The sequence below is a fragment of the Xyrauchen texanus genome, chromosome 3 (genome assembly GCF_025860055.1).
Source record: "Xyrauchen texanus isolate HMW12.3.18 chromosome 3, RBS_HiC_50CHRs, whole genome shotgun sequence".
NCBI lineage: Eukaryota > Metazoa > Chordata > Actinopteri > Cypriniformes > Catostomidae > Xyrauchen > Xyrauchen texanus.
In genome coordinates this window covers 6,789,763-6,807,719 of record NC_068278.1, presented here as the reverse complement: position 1 = coordinate 6,807,719, position 17,957 = coordinate 6,789,763, and the positions used below count along the sequence as shown (strand labels likewise).

Below are 17,957 nucleotides of genomic sequence, written 5' to 3'. Positions count from 1 at the left end.
TGTAGATTTGTGTGCGTCGTGGTAGTGCGATGAGCAGATCCGTGATGAATCCTCTGGAGGATAGTGTGTTTGTAGATTTGTGTGCATCGTGGTAGTGCGATGAGCAGATCCGTGATGAATCCTCTGGAGGATAGTGTGTTTGTAGGTTTGTGTGCGTCGTGGTAGTGTGATGAGCAGATCCGTGATGAATCCTCTGGAGGATAGTGTGTTTGTAGGTTTGTGTGCGTCGTGGTAGTGTGATGAGCAGATCCGTGATGAATCCTCTGGAGGATAGTGTGTTTGTAGGTTTGTGTGCGTTGTGGTAGTGCGATGAGCAGATCCGTGAGGAATCCTCTGGAGGATAGTGTGTTTGTAGGTTTGTGTGCGTCGTGGTAGTGTGATGAGCAGATCCGTGATGAATCCTCTGGAGGATAGTGTGTTTGTAGGTTTGTGTGCGTTGTGGTAGTGCGATGAGCAGATCCGTGAGGAATCCTCTGGAGGATAGTGTGTTTGTAGGTTTGTGTGCGTTGTGGTAGTGCAATGAGCAGATCCGCAAGGAATCCTCTGGAGGATAGTGTGTTTGTAGGTTTGTGTGCGTTGTGGTAGTGCAATGAGCAGATCCGCGAGGAATCCTCTGGAGGATAGTGTTTTCCTTGGCGTGAGTGTGTCGTGGTAGTGTAGAGGGATACCGAAGAGGAATTCTCAGGTGAAGCGTCAAGGCGAGTGATCCAACCAACAGGAAGGTAACCACAATCTTGGCACTATGACGAAGACTAGCAACTAATACATAAAACACGCAACAGGACTGACTAGGGCAGAGAAAGTGGTGAGCAACTAAACGCACAACAACAATCTAGCAATGAGCATGAAACAGAGTGGGCTGAAACAGAGTGGGCTAAATATAGGCAATTGCCAGGTGCCACTCGCCAGCTGAAAGTTGGCATGATCAGCATTCCCATGGAAACACTGATTCCACATGCCAGTAGCACCTGAAACACATAAAGAGAATGTAAACGCAATAGAACAAACTGGCAGTCTCACAAAGACCGTGACTCTCCATATCTGTCACCAGACACAGCAGAAGGGCTTGTTCAAAAAGTCTGGTTTGACATTCAGCTGAACCTGGCATAGAGGGTGCGAGAATTTAAGAAGACAAAGATGATGTTGAATACGTTTGCTCGTTATCTCATAATGCAGAAATGAGCATCCACAAAAAGCCAAATGATCTGAAAAATGACTGCTACCGAGGATTCATGTTTTCCGATCCAGATGACCCCCTTTACCCAGTTAAAAGTGTTAAAAGTACATCATAAAATGCCCAACTGATGCCATATCCTTCTACCTTCATCCACTGAGAGTCCCACAGCAGGAGCTTGACAGAAGAGAGAACTGGTACTCCCACGAGCCAACATATGTAAACAATCATGGCAACATGCCTCGGCACATCAGTGAGGTAGTCCGGTAGTCATTTTTTCCTTTTTCTCTTCTTTCTCTTTTCTTTCATTTTTGTATCTATTTTTTCAGATTTTTTATTTTTACTCCTTTCTTTTTCTTCCTTTTTTCTAATTTTTTTATTCATTACTTTCTATTTTTCTGATCTTTTCTATTTCTCTTTGTTTTTCTGGGGGTGGGGGTTCTTTATACTTTCTTTTTTTCAGTTTTTTTCCCTATACTTCTTTTTTCTATAGTTTTCCTTTCTTTTCTCTCTCATTTCTCATTTTTGTTTTTCAGATCCTTTTCTTTCTCTTTTCTAACTTTTTCATTTCTATTTAGTTTTTTTTTCTTTCTTTCTGTCTCTCTCTCGCTCTCACTCACACACACACACACACACACACACATGTTGTGTTTCCATGTTTTATGGGGACTTTCCATAGACATAATGGTTTTTATACTGTACAAACTTTATATTCTATCCCCTAAACCTAACCCTCACAGAAAACTTTCTGCATTTTTACATTTTCAAAAAACATAATTTAGTATGATTTATAAGCTGTTTTCCTCATGGGGACCGACAAAATGTCCCCACAAGGTCAAAAATTTCGGGTTTTACTATCCTTATGGGGACATTTGGTCCCCACAAAGTGATAAATACACGCTCACACACACACACACACACACACACACACACACACACACACACACACACACAAATGCAAGCACAGAACCTTATAACTCCTATAAGTGGTTAATAGAAGCCCATGCTATCCTAAAGGGATGCTTTTGTACTAGCAAAAATGCTTTGGCGGTCTAACGAGAGTTTTAGGGACGTAAATCTGAAAATGTCTCAAGAGAAACAGCCTTAAAAATCTCTTTTGGTGTGGTAACCATGGTATAAGCAGAATAATTGAGTTTGGCCCGTTGAATTATTGAATAATAATGTACATCCCGAGGTGGTAATTCAATGCTCCGACGTCAATTATTCCTTACGTTCTCAGAGCTATCTCGGGTAAAATATGATTTCTTTTGCTATGGCACTGTAGATTTAGCAATTGTGCAGAAAATTCTGCAATATACACATAAGTTAAACTTCATTTATTGTATAGAGCATTCCTTCAAAATATCTCTTTACTCAATAAAAACAATATATTTTTAGGAAGTCCATAACAAGCAAAGCTTAATGGTTTGGCATTAATAGTTTCTGACTTTGTGTTGATTTGTGCTTGGAAGGGGACAGGACACCTCTGATATTGCATAATTTTTCTCCCACAGATGTGTGAGGATTTGTTCAGACAAACGACAGAAAACACTGACTCTGACCTGTCCTTCTCTGTAGAGGTATGTTTAAGTGTGTCTCAGTACACTGCCTGTGTGTTTTGATGCTTTCGCCATCTACATGATAAATCTGAGAACTCTGTTGGGATGTTATTTTCATCATAGAATTTAGCATGGAATTTGTTGAATGTGACTTTGTATATACAGACAAAAAAGGAGTGATATTGTGTGTGATTCTTTATTGTAGGTGTCATATATGGAGATTTACTGCGAGCGGGTACGAGACTTGTTAAACCCAAAGAGTCGGGGTTCCCTGCGGGTCAGGGAGCATCCTATAATGGGTCCTTATGTAGAAGACCTCTCTAAAATGGCGGTCACCAGCTACAGTGATATCGCTGACCTCATGGACACCGGTAACAAAGCCAGGTATTATTATATAAATCAAGCATTACTAAAATAAACCTTCCTGCTTCCAGTGTCGTGACATGCAAGACAGCACTTTTCTTACTCTGTATTTTGGGCTTTTGTTTCCTCTAGTAAAAATATGTAAACACACTTAAAGTAAGAGGGATTTACTTGAGAAGCAAAATAACTTTAGATATCAAGTCTTGCTTTAAAAGAAAGTCTACGTTTTGCGAGGTTGATCGTGAGTTAAGAAAAATAAGCTTGTTTTCCTCTCGAGTTAAGCTTATTTTTCTTACCCAATGGCAAAAAAAAATGTCTAGCCTCGCTAGTTGTTTTTAGATTTATCTGAAAACAGATTTTTCTTTTTTCTTTTTAGATATTTTTACTGGAAACATGACAAAAATACAGAGTAAAAAAAAAATGTTTTGCCTTGTGTCCTAATCAGACATGACGTGACATGTTTTCAGCATCCTCGCTGTGATGAAGTAATGGAAAAAATGTAAATCTTGTCAAAAATCTTATTGAAATTACTGACAAAGGGTTTTTTGATTTTGTTAACAAACGAGACAAGAATGTCACTAATTTAAAGGGGTCATGACATACATTTTATTTTATTATCATTAAAAAAAATTACATTTTTTACATTTATATTATTTTATGATCTTCCCTGGTTTTATTTGCACCAAACAGTCATAATTTAGTCAAATATAATAATTTTCCACCCTGCCTCTGGCCCTCTGTCTGAAACACTCTGTTTCAAGCTGTCTGGCCCTTTAAGACTTCAATCATCGGCGCCGGAAATACTTTTTAATGGGGGGCAGCAAACTGGCCTGGTTGTGACGTCATCACAACAACATTCCGCAGTCAATATAAAAAATTATAATAATATGGCCAATTTATTCTGGACCAGCTTCCAAGAATTTCAAAATCACATTGACTGACTAGTTATTTATCAACATACACAGTTGCATGTAATCGAACTAAAGAGATTCAGATCTGTTTTAGTGCTGACACAGAGAGCGACTGCATTATATTCACTGTTCACACATAACTTTGAGGCAATGGTCATTCTACACTGCCAGGCCAAAGAATTATTGCAGTAATTCATATGTTTCAGAGGGCAACAATTCTTTTAACCCTAACTGATGCGAAGCGTGTAGCTTCTCATTTCTTAAACAACCATGTCGGAAGACATATCCCGTGGTCGAGGAAAATATGTTACTGTGTTTCAGAAGGGGCAAATTATTGGCCTGCATCAAGCAAAGAAAAGAGGAGATTGCTGAAATCACTGGAACTGGGTTAAGAACTGTCTAATGCATTATTAAATCCTGGAAAGATTGTGGTGAACTGTCAACTTCGCGCAAGAAATGTGGTCAGAAAAACAAATCTTGAATGGAGCGATGCACCCATCATGCATTGTGCCCACATGATTTGACCACTACAGAGTCATGACCTTAACTCCATTGAAAGTATTTGGGATGTGCTGGAGAAGACTTTGAGTGGTTTGACTCTTCCAACATCAATACAAGATATTGGCAAAAATGAATGCAACTCTGGATGGAAATATATGTTGTGACAATGTATAAGGTTGTCAAAACAATTCCACAATGAATGCACGCTGTAATCAAAGCTAAAGGCAGTCCAACTAAATATTTGAGTATGCAACTTTCTTTGGGACAGGCAGTGTATGACTATCATATAAGTCGTATAATGCAAGTTAAAACTACTTGCTTAAACACCTGGACATCTGTATAATGGAACAACTCCTTATGGTTCAACACACGGTGACAAAACAACATAAAATGGCAGTGAGAAACCCTCATCCACTCATTCATGGCTTTTTTTTATTCATGTTCCGGGGCTTTTGTAGATCAGTGGTCCGATCAAATGGACCGATCAGACATCTGCTTTTTTTACTTTTCTTGGTGCAAAGGGCAAAATGGCATGTTTACCTATTTAAATGAATATCTTATACTAAAACTACACCAAATTATATTTCTTACCAGGAGTATACTTTAACCTCTGTTGTTGTTTATGTTTGAGGATCTGCTATTGGCAGATGTCATTGCATAATTAATGAGGTATGTATGTGCAGGTTTTGGGGATGGTCTGTGGGTGTTATTAATATTTAAAAGTTATCGGGGTTATAGTTATGTTTTGTGTTTTAATGTTAATTATGTCATTTACGTTATGATATGAGTTTATTTTTTAGTTACCATGAGTTAGGTGTGATACTGTTTAATGACAGCAAACATAACTTTTTGGAGCTCTGAATCATTAGAAACAATTGATTTAGTAAATCATTTTGTGTTTCGAAGCCCTCAAAACGCCACACGCATACCTGCTAGTGAATTCATATTAATTGGCCAGTGTGATACAAGCTTTTACACAATGGGGGTCTTCATTTTAAACTTGCCATCATGCCTTTTAAAAGTGGCACGAGATGTATGATAAATGGTCAAAACCGTTCGTCTGGTGCACATTTATGTAGAAAAACATTTAAATCCAGACAGGCATTTAAAGGTGTCCTGTGTAAGTCCACTTTGGTTGAATCTCCCATGACAGTCCCATCTCTCTACTCTTCACCTGTGTGACTGACTGAGCACCAGTGGGCGGGGCCAAGGGTGCAATGATGGAAAAATAGATGTTGATGTTTTACTGAGAAGGCAATCATATGCAGATGTATTTGGTCCTTGTGACATCACAAGTTCCACGAATTCCAAACGAGCCGTTTTTGTAGCTTGGTTAATATATTAACCTATTAAATTCTATTAAGGAGGAAGTTTTCAGTTCTAAAACTTGCAGTATGTTTTTTTTTTATATAGTACAACAACCTCTTATACAGTTCAAGTCAGAAGTTTAAGTACACCTTAGCCAAATGCATTGAAGTTTTTAGAAATTCCTGACATTTAATCGGAGAAAAAAATCCCTGTCTTGGGTCATTAGGATCACTACTTTATTTTAAGAATGGGAAATGTCAGAATAATAGTGTAGAGAGTAATTTTTTTTTATGTATTTATTTATTTTCACATTCCCAGTGGGTCAGAAGTTTACATATAATTTGTTAGTATTTGGAAGTATTGCCTTTAAATTGTTTAAATTGCTGGAATTTTAGCCCATTGCTCCAGACAGAACTGATGTAACTGAATCAGGATTTTAGGCCTCCTTGCTCGCACATGCATTTTCAGTTCTGCCCAAAAATTTTCAGATTGAGGAATCAGATTGAGGTCAGAGCTTTGTGATGGCCACTCCAATACCTTGACTTTGTTGTCCTTAAGTCATTTTGCCACAACTATGGAGGTATGCTTGGGGTCATTGTCCATTTGGACGACCCATTTGCGACCGAGCTTTAACTTCATGGCTGATGTCTTGATGTTCCTTCAATATATCCTCATAATTTTCCTTCCTCATGATGCCATCTATTTTGTGAAGTGCACCAGTCCCTCCTGCAGCAAAGCACCCTCACAACATGATGCTTCCACACCCATGCTTCACGCTTGGGATGGTGTTCTTTGGCTTGCAAGCCTCACCCTTTTTCCTCCAAACATAACGATGGTCATTATGGCCAAAACGTTCCATTTTTGTTTCATCAGACCAGAGGAAATTTCTCCAAAAAGTAAGATCTTTGTCCCCATGTGCACTTGCGTGGTTTTGGCGGTTTTGGAGCAGTGGCTTCTTCCTTGCTGAGCAGCCTTTCAGGTTATGTCAATATAGGACTCATTTAACTGTGGATATAGATACTTGTCTACCTGTTTCCTCCAGCATCTTCACAAGGTCCTTTGCTGTTGTTCTGGGATTGATTTGCATTTTTCGCACCAAACTATGTTCATCTCTAGGAGGCAGAATGTATCTCTGTCCTGAGCGGTATGATGGCTTTGTGGTCCCTTGGTGTTTATGCTTGCGTTCTATTGTTTGTACAGACGAACGTGGTACCTTCAGACATTTAGAAATTGCTCCCAAAGATGAGATGGAGGTCCACAATTTTTAGTCTTTGCTGATTTCTTTTAATTTTCCCATGATGTCAAAAAAAGTGGCACTTAGTTTGAAGGTAGGTCTTAAAATACATCCACAGGTACAGCTCTAATTCAGTACACCTCCTATCAGAATCTAATTGTCTAAAGGCTTGACATCATTTTCTAGAATTTTCAAAGCTGCTTAAAAGGCACAATTATCTTAGTGTATGTAAACTTCTGATGCACTGGAATTGCAAATGTAGTATTAAAATTGTCTGTAAACAATTGTTGGAAAAATGACTTGTCATTAACAAAGTAGATGTCCTAAACAACATGACAAAACTATAGTTTGCTAATATGAAATCTGTGGAGTGGTTAAAAAATGAGTATTAATGACTTCAACCTAAGAGTATGTAAACCTCTGACATCAAAAGATCAAGGAAAATGTGATTTCTCATATCATGACCCCTTTAATTAGAACATACTGTTGACAAAAATATGTTGAGATGAAATAATACCTCAAGTTATCAACAATGCACTAACTGTTTTTGTTTTAAAGCTGCACTATGAAATATTTTTGGTAAAAAATTATCAAATTGCCATTATTGATACATTATTGATTGAACATTACTCGTGTGTTAACCAATCGTCATGTATCTACGTTGTCTGGGAAAGTTACTGTGACATGCTTATGTAGATGACTTCTGAAATGTACTTCTTGTAATTGTTGTATTGAATATTAAAGCATGTTAGTTTCATGTTTAATAAAGTATATTTTATCCCCATCATTACTGAATCCTCATTTTATGTTTTTAGTTTACAATGTTATTGTGTGCATTGCATAGACATTATATCTTCTATTGAACTCGTATCAGCCATAAGATAGTTATTTATTAGTTAAGTATAGTACAATAAAACATTAACAGTAGATAACACACATGGAATAATCCTATTAAATTATACTGGTAACTGATGTTGGTTGAGGAGAGTCCCCTGTACTCTATGTAAAAGTGCTTTGAGTGTAGTGTCAGAAACGTGCAATAAGTGTAAAAATTATTAATTGTAAGTATGTACAGTTCTGTGAAAAATTAAATACCACCGTCCTGATTTCTTCTGTTTTTGTGTATATCTGAAATAGTTTCAAACGATTAAAAAAAATCTAACATAGTAAAATACAGTTTTTAAATGATAATGTTATTTATTGAAGCAAAAAGGTTAAAAAATACCAACTGTGATTGTATGAAAAAGTATTTGCCCCCTTAGTTACTAAATCCCCAAATTTATGAAACTGCATTCATAATGGGGAATAGCTGGACTAGACACACCCAGGCCTGATTACTGCTAGCCCTGTTCAATCAAATCGATACCTAAACAGAACTTTTTCAGGAGTATGAAGTTTGCTAAAAGGTCTCACCCAGTAGCATACTATGTCAAGGTCGAAAGAAAAAGTTGATTGATATACATACATCTGGGAAGGGTTACAAAGTATCTGGGACTCCAAAGAAACACAGTGAGAGCCATTATCTCCAAATAGAGAAAACTTGCTCAGTAGTGAACCTTCCCAGAAGTGGCCGACCTTCCAAAATTCCTCAAAGAGCACAGCAAAACCTCATCCAGGAAGTCACAAAAAAGCCTAGGACAACTGCAGGTTGGAAGAGGAACTGCAGGCCTCTCTCACATCAATAAAGGTCACTGTTCATGACTCTACTTTCAGAAAGACAATGGCTAAGAATGTCATCCAAGGAAGAGTGATGAGGAGAAAACCACCACTAACCCAGAGGGACATTAAGGCTCGTCTGAATTTTGCCAAAACACACCTTGATGATCCTTAAACCTTTTGGGAGAATGTTCTGTGGCTGATTAGTTGAAAGTGGAACTGTTTGGAAGATGACAGCAGGTACTGTGATGGTGTGGGGATGATTTGCTGCTTCAGAGCGACTTGCAATAATTGAGGGAAACATGAATTCTGCTCTCTACCAGAAAAAGTGTTGTAAAATCTCCAGTTATCGGAAGTATTTGGTTGCAGATGTTGCTGCTAAAGGTGGCACAAACAGCTATTAAGTTTAAGGGGGCAGTTAGTTTTTCCACATGGGTGAAATAGGTGTTGGATAACGTTTTTTCTTCAATAAAATAAAAACATATATATTTAAAAAAAACTTTTGTGTTTATAAACATTTTGTGTTTACTCAGATTGCCTTTGTTTTGTTATATCTTGTTTGAAGATCTACAGCAATTTTGTATGAAAAATATAGAAGAAATCAGTAAGGGGCAAATAATTTTTCACATCACTGTAAATAAGGGTGCTTTATATCTTCATCAAAGCAAGTAATACTTCAGTTTTAAATGTTTAATCATATAATAATATTGACATGAAATAAGCATGTTGTATCTCCCAGACATGATCACATACAGGCGATGTCCAGGTCAGCCCAAATCATGAGATTCATCCACCAGAAAAGCAATGCCAAAACACGACTCGCGTAAAGTGATCTTCCGCAAATTGCTTGCGATTTTAACTTTCAACCACAGATGTTGCTAGAGAGCACAGTTACGTAGTGCAGCTTTAAAGAAAACATCTAGTAAGAATTTATAAAAAATAATCCACTTATAGTGTGCTGTGGTTTTCCCTGTAAAAGTTTCACAAACAGGTAAATTACTTCACTCAAACACATCCTACATATAAGATTAATCAGCTATATCCACAGCATATACAGTGCATTCAGAAACTATTCAGACACCTTTATTTTTTTCACGCTTTGTTGCAGCCTTATGCTAAAATGCTTTAAATTATCTTTTTTTCACATCAATATTCACTCCATACCCCATAATGACAAGACAAAAAAAAATATTCATACCCTTGAAATTGAGCTTAGGTGCATCCCATTTCTCTGGATCATCTTTGAGATGTTTCTACACTTTGATTAGAGTCCACCTGTGGCTAATTCAATTTATTGGACATGATTTCCCAAAGGCACACACCTGTCGATATGAGGTCTCACAGCTGAAAATGCATATCAGAGCAAAAAACAAGCCATAAGGTCAAAGGAACTGCCTGCAGAGCTCAGAGACAGGATTGTGTCAAGGCATAGATCTGGGGAAGGCTTTCAGTTTCATTGAAGGTTCCCAAGAGCACACTGGCCTCTTCTTAGTGCTGGCCAGCCAGCTAAACTGAGCAATTGGGGGAGAAGGGCCTTGGTTAGAGAGGTGAACAAGAGCCCGATGGTCACTCTGGTTGAGCTCCAGAGATCATGTGCAGAGATGGGAGAAACTTACAGAAGGACAACCATCACTGCAACACTCCACCGATTTAGGCTTTATGTCAGAGTGGCCAGACGGAAGCCTCTCCTCAGTGCAAAACATACAATAAAGCGCCTAAAGGACTCTTAGACTGTGAGAAACAAGATTCCCTGGTCTGATGAAATGAAGATTGAACTGTTTGGCCTCAATTCCATGCATCATGTCTGGAGGAAACCAGGCACCGCTCATCACCTGCACAGTACCGTCCCAACGGTGAAGTATGGTGGTGGTAGCATCATGCTGAGGTGGTGTTTTTCAGTGGCAGAGACTGTGGGACTGGTCAGGGTTGAAGGAAAGCTGAATGCAGCTAAATACAGAGATATTTTTAATGAAAACAAGGTCCAGAGTGCTCAGGACCTCAGACTGGGTGGAAGGTTCAACTACCAACAGGACAATGACCATAAGCACACAGCCAAGACAACGCAATAGTGGCTTAGGGACAACTCTGTAAATGTCTTGAGTCTAGATAGATCCTGGACTTGAACCCAATCAAACATCTCTGGAGAGATCTGAAAATGGTTGTCCACCGACGGTCCCCATCCATCCTGACAGAGCTTGAGATTATCTGCAGAGAAGAATGGCAAAAAATCCCCAAATCCAGTTGTGCAAAGTTTGTCGCATCATACCCAAAAATACTTGTGGCTGTAATTGCTGCAAAAGGTGCTTCAACTAAGTACTGAGTTAAGGGTCTTAATACGCATGTCAATGTGATATTTCAGTTTTTTTTCTTTTAGTTATCAAAAATCTTGTTTTTGATTTGTCATTATGGGGTATGGAGTGTAGATTGATGTGAAAATAATATTAATTTAAAGCATTTTAGCATAAGGCTGCAATATAACAAAATGTGAAAATAATGAAGGGGTCTGAATACATTCTGAGTTCACTGTATGTAATATTGCAATTTAAAACTGCACACACAATGAAGAGCATGAACAGGTGAATTTGAACTAAGTTACATGTTAGTCAGAATAAAACTTGCTTCACGTAAAGCAATATCCTAAACGGTCCAAAACACACAATAGTCTCTAAAAGCATGATGGATTCACATCAAGGTTGTGAACTTCTAAAATGTAGCTAATACTGTACTTCAGTCTTATACTGTATTTATTGTAGGCTGTTTAGGAGCTACAGTTCTGTGCAAAAGTCTTTGGCACATAAGATGTTTCACAAAAGCATTTGTCTTAAGATGGTTATTTATATCTTCAGCTTTAGTGTGTCAATAGGAAATATAAATGTTAGACTCCCAAACATTACTTTTGCAAATAGAAAAGATTAGAATTGAAGAACAAGGAGCCCTGCAACAGATGTGTCAGTCTGAGATTACATAAAGAGACAGAAGAGACAATTGAGAATAAATAGATAGAAGAACTGTGGTGAATTCTTCAAGAAGCTTTGAACATCTGCCAACAACCAAGAAAAACTGTGTCCAGGTGTACCAAGAATTGGTGCTGTTTTAAAAGCAAAGGTGGTCACACTGAATATTATGTTTACTGGACTTTGTATTATGTTAAATGTAAATCTTGTTTATGTTGATAAACTAAAGTGATTGAATATGGCATTACAAAATATTGACTCAATTTAATGGACATTTGAGTAAAAAAACAAACAAATATGATCGATGTGTAAATATTAACACTGCATTTGAATCATTAAGAATTTTCATTTAATGCAATCTCTGATGTGACGTGAATAGTGTTTTCCATTTTTAAGTGTGATCGGATCTCTTTAAAATCACACTGGAGACGCATTGAAATACAAGGTGTAAATGCAATTCAGTTGAAGAATTTCTTATTCTTAAAGCGTTACTATCCATATACAAAACGCATGTTAAAGGGTTTGTTCACCCAAAAATAACAATTCTCTCATCATTTAATCACCCTAATGTCATCCCAGATGACTTTCTTCTTCAGAACAACAAGATTTTTAGAAGAATATCTCTGCTCTGTAGGTCCATACAATGCTAGTGAATGGTGACCAAAACTTTGAAGTTCAAAGAAGCATAAAAGTAATCCATACGAATCCAGTGGTTGAATCCATGTCTTCAGAAGCAATATGATAGGCGTGGGTGAGAAACAGATCAATATTTAAGTCCTTTTATACAATAAATTCTCCCCCCTACCAACTAGGTGGAGATATGCATGAAGAATGTGAGTCGCCAAAATCAAAAGGATATGGAAGTGGAGATTTATTGTAAAAAAAATCTTCTGTTAACCATTGCATTATATGGACCTACAGAGCTGAGATATTAATCTTGAAATCTTTATTTGTGTTCAGCAGAATAAAGTAAGTCAAACACATCTGGGATGGCATGAGGGTGAGTAAATGATGAGAGAATGTTCATTTTTGGGTGAATTATCCCTTTAATGGCAGATGTAGAGGGGCTTCTGTGTTTTAACTGAATTTTTCTGTCACATAAAGGACGGTCGCAGCTACAAACATGAACGAGACTAGCAGCCGCTCTCACGCCGTCTTCACCATCCTCTTCACACAGCGCAGACATGATAACATGACCAACCTGGACACTGAGAAGGTGTGTGTGTGAGATTAGAGAACACTACTAGAGTGTTGGTATATAATTTGAAATGGGAGTTGGCAAACATGGACACATGGATGGATAGATGGGGTAGACAGTTAACAGGGTGTTTGTACACTTGTCAGCCATCACATTATTTGTTGTTTTTCTTAACTCACTCTGGTTTGTTTGACTGCTGCTCAGGTGAGTAAGATCAGTCTGGTGGATCTGGCAGGAAGTGAGCGAGCAGACTCATCTGGAGCCAAAGGCATGAGGTTAAAGGTGAGGGGGAAATGTGTCAGATGCCTATTTTAGTCTTAAGTTGAAAAAAAAAACTGCATGATCATTTACTCACCCTCATGTCATTCAAAACCTGTAAGATTTTTGTTTGCTTTTTGGAATATAACAGGGGTGTAAAAAGTAGGGATGTGCCCAAAGCCAAGGCTTGACAATATAAATAATAGTTTAATGAAGAAATAAACCAAAAGACATAAACACACACATGACGGTCAGCTGCCTGTAAACGCTCTCTCTCTGTCGCACCACCGTCCGCAGTCAGCCTTTATCCCTTTCGGAGGCTTGATTAGCCTGATAAGGGGCCGGGTGTGTAAAATAACGACCCTGCCCCGCCCTCCGCCCTGTCACATCACCTCAATATGGGTGGCAGATGATATGTCTCAGTTGCCTCCGCTTCTGAGACAGTCAAGCCGCACATCTCATCACGTGGCTCGCTGTGCATGACACTGCGGAGACTCACAGCATGTGGAGGCTCATGCTACTCTCCACGATCCACACACAACTTACCATGCACCCCACTGAGAGCGAGAACCACTAATCGTGACCACGAAGAGGTTAACCCATGTGACTCTACCCTCCCTAGCAACCGGGCCAATTTGGTTGCTTAGGAGATACGTCAATACTCGCTGAGCTACCCATGCCCCCTACTGAAATATCTATGTTAATGTATCACACGTTTCACACGTGATTCTCATGTATTTATTTCACAATGTTAAATTCCAGACTTGAAGTGATGATTTCACGTTGGAGCCCGTCTATCCGTCTTTTAAAGTTGACCACTGTAACAGTTCGAGGATGTGCAAGGAAGAGGCGGGAACTGGCTAAACAGTAAACAAAGTTTTAATGATATAAATGAACTTAAACAACATAAAACATAAATGAACAGACACATGCAGCGTGGCCACATGCGTCTCTCGAACTGGCACCTCTGGCTCGTATTTATCCCCATCCCGGCTGATTAGCCCAATTCAGGGCTGGCCAGTGTGTCCTCACGGCCCGGTCCCACCCTCCTCCTAGTCACTGGTTAACACTTTATTCTGAAAAAAGTTAAAATGCTCCATAGAGTATTCATCTGTTAGAAAATATTCGTCCTTATGTAAAATGAAGAAACTGAAACATGCTCCATTTTTTTTCTTCTTCTTTTAAACTGTGGTACCTCTGGGAAGATTCGATATAAATGTAATTATTATTATTGTTGTTTAACTATATAATGGTGTCTTTTCGTAAAAAATCCTAATAGATTTATGGGACTTTCACCTGTTTGTAGGCTATATTGATTTTATTTACATTTAATTTAATGTTTCAATTTGTATTTATTATTCATTGGAAAATGTTTGCTTGACATTTCACATTTAGCTTGACACCTCCTGCCTCCAGAATAATGTTTTATACATGCACAGACAAATGTCAATTCTGTTTCACGTAGATATTAATATCTGAAATACCAGGAGAAACCAAAGTTAACAACATATTCCACTGTTGATGTAGCTTACAAATGCTGTTTCTTAGTTCTTAATAATAATACTTATTATTATTATTATTATTATGAGAAGGCATATACAAGGCATATTTTATTAATAGAAACTATAAATAATACATTTCATTTAGTTTCAACGCACTTCCGGTTTAAGCCCCGCCCACACCCGGTTCTATCCGAATACTGAGACAGATGTAGATCTTTTGTCATATGAACAGACACAGATACAAATACAGATAATGGACCCCTAGAAAAAGTACTTGTAAATTATACTTAGAGAAAGTACTGTATGATACAGAGTGAAAATTGTATTGAATTTAAAGTCCAAGTATCCACATGAAGGTATTCACACTAATTTGCATCTAAGTATTAATAAAGTAAGAAATAATTTTTTTTCCTAGCTAGAATGAAATCAAGACAAGGATTACATTGGCGGAACGAATAACATTTGAATGTACTGTCTTGCAACTGTCGTATTTCTCCCCCTAGTAACAGTCGTGATGAACTGTCAATTTGCTTGCAATGGAAAAAGACCCTTGAGATGTATAAAAAGATAAAAAATGCAAATAAAGTTTTAAAGAAAGCTTGTAAGGTTATTGGTTTTGTGAGTTTGCTTTGTGAAGTTTCTACCAAAATGCGGACTACACAGCCAAAGTCAATAAGGGGTTTGAGCAACATGAGAGTGAGTAAATTATAACAGAATTTTCATTTTTGGATGAAATATTCCTTTTAGTCGTCACTCACTGGCTTATCGCACCTTATCAAATATTAACAGACCATTTCACTTTGATGTCTATTTTGTAGGAGGGAGCCAATATTAATAAATCTCTTACAACACTGGGTAAAGTCATCTCAGCCCTGGCAGACATGGTGAGAACTAGATATTTTATATTTGTGGCTTCATAGTTTACTCTCTTTCCTTCTCTACCCCGCTATTTACTGCTACATCAGGATACATTATTACTTTACCTCTTTTTTATTTTCTCCATCTGCTTTTCTCTCACAGTTTAAGTTCTCTTTCAAAAGTAATGATTGTTTTTACCTCCACAGCACAGCACAAAGAAGAGACGCTCAGATTTCATTCCCTACAGGGACTCTGTGCTCACATGGTTATTGAGAGAGAATCTGGGTAAGTCTTGCTGTCTGAAGGGCTGTTCACCCTAAAAAGCCCTTTCATGCCAAATGTGAATTTTTGCCACAGTTACTCATGTAATGAAGATTTTGAAACAAAAATAATGGAGCCTCTCACAACAGGATTGATCATTTGCATGCTGACAATGAAGTTTTTTTCCCTCAAATTGGTGGCAATGAAACGCCCTCACCGGTTATTGGGTGTATCGGATGCTTCTGCAGTTATTTTTACACTCGATTCTTTTTAACACCCCTCAGATTGTGGTGTAGATGTTCATACTGCCAGTCAACTTGTCCAACATGTGAATTGAAATCGTTTGCGAAAGTATCTCTAGTGTTTTCTTTCTCTTTGAACAAATCAACAACAAATTTGTGATCGCTGCTGCTGCTTATATAGAAATCCATTTTCTTTGATGATCTTTTTATCCACCTATGGTAAAGAGCTGTGTTAACAGCGATTATTCATGCCGCTTTTGCTGTGAAGGGGCCAATTGTCTATAATTCATCCCACTTTTACGTGTTCCATTCGCTCTGCATTAAAGGCCAATATTCAGAACAAGCAAGACTTTGAATTGTAACAGTGCATTTCTATGTATATAGTACGCACAAAAAAAAACATGTGTCCCAAACAAAATGAGTTCCCCTCTTTTGAAAACTCACTGACCAATAAAGGCTGATTTATACTTCTGCATCGAACCTGCGCATTAGGCTACGTGTAGCTATGGCGGTTACGGTGTAGCCTGACGTGCACCTCTTCAAAAATGTAGCTGCGCGTTGTGTCGACGCAGACGACAGCAGCTGTGATTGGTCCGCTGTGTTACCAGAGACCGCCCCCAGCATGGTAATAAATTATCTGTGGTAGCGTTGCATTTTCTCCAAGATTATTTTATCTATGCATCTTACCCACTGATCAGAGGGAACAGACTTCAACATAGGGGGGAACAGACTTCGACAGAGGGGATACATAAGGGTATACATAGGGGGAACAGTCTTCGACAAAGGGGGAACATAGGGGGAACAAACTTTGACAAAGGGAAACATGGGGGAACAGACATTGACATAGGGGAACATGGGGGGAACAGACTTTGACATAGGGGAAACAGACTTCAACATATGTGGAACAGAATTCAACAAAGGGAAAACATAGGGGGAACAATCTTCGACAAAGGGGAAACATAGGTGGAACAGACTTCGACGTAGGGGAAACATAGGGGGAACAGACTTCGACGTAGGGGAAACAGACTTCAACATAGGTGGAACAGACTTCGACAAAGGGGAAACATATGGGAAACATAGGGGGAACAGACTTCGACAAAGGGGAAACGGGGAACAGTCTTCGACAAAGGGGAAACATAGGGGGAACAGACTTCGACAAAGGGGAAACATAGGGGAAACAGACTTCGACAAAGGGGAAAAATGGGGGACTTTGACAAAGGGGGAACAGACTTCGACAGAGGGGAAACAGGGGGTACAGACTTCGACAGAGGGGAAACAGGGGGAACAGACTTCGACATAGGGGAAACAGACTTCAACATAGGTGGAACAGACTTCGACAAAGGGGAAACATAGGGGGAACAGACTTCAACATAGGGGAAACAGACTTCAACATAGGTGGAACAAACTTCGACAAAGGGGAAACATAGGGGAAACAGACTTCGACAAAGGGGAAAAATGGGGGACTTTGACAAAGGGGGAACAGACTTCGACAAAGGGGAAACAGACTTCGACAGAGGGGAAACAGGGGGAACAGACTTCGACAAAGGGGAAACATAGGGGGAACAGACTTCGACAAAGGGGAAACATGGTGGAACAGACTTCAACAAAGGGGAAAAATAGGGGGAACAGACTTCGACATAGAGGAAACAGACTTTGACAGAGGAGAAACAGACTTCGACAAAGGGGGAACAGACTTCGACAGAGGGGGAACAGACTTCGACAGAGGGGAAACATAGGGGGAACAGACTTCGACATAGGGGAAACATAGGGGGAACAGACTTAAACATAGGGGGAACGGACTTGACATATGGGAAACATAGGGGGAACAGACTTCGACAAAGGGGAAACAGGGGGAACAGACTTTGACAAAGGGAAACATAGGGGAAACAGACTTCGACATAGGGGAAACAGGGGGAACAGACTTTGACAAAGGGAAACATAGGGGAACAGACTTCGACATAGGGGAAACATAGGGGGA

The 17,957-nt window shown here is 38.8% G+C and overlaps 1 protein-coding gene across 1 annotated transcript in view; it reads left to right on the top strand.

Annotated features, from left to right (window-relative positions):
* kif1c (kinesin family member 1C) overlaps positions 1–17,957 on the top strand; it is a 60,042-nt gene that overhangs the window by 17,447 nt on the left and 24,638 nt on the right. Inside the window, exons 5-10 of the mRNA XM_052094057.1 lie at positions 2,689–2,754; positions 2,939–3,117; positions 12,765–12,876; positions 13,063–13,140; positions 15,437–15,502; positions 15,683–15,761. Of these exons, the coding sequence (XP_051950017.1) occupies positions 2,689–2,754; positions 2,939–3,117; positions 12,765–12,876; positions 13,063–13,140; positions 15,437–15,502; positions 15,683–15,761 (580 nt within the window). The remainder of the gene's footprint in view (positions 1–2,688; positions 2,755–2,938; positions 3,118–12,764; positions 12,877–13,062; positions 13,141–15,436; positions 15,503–15,682; positions 15,762–17,957) is intronic.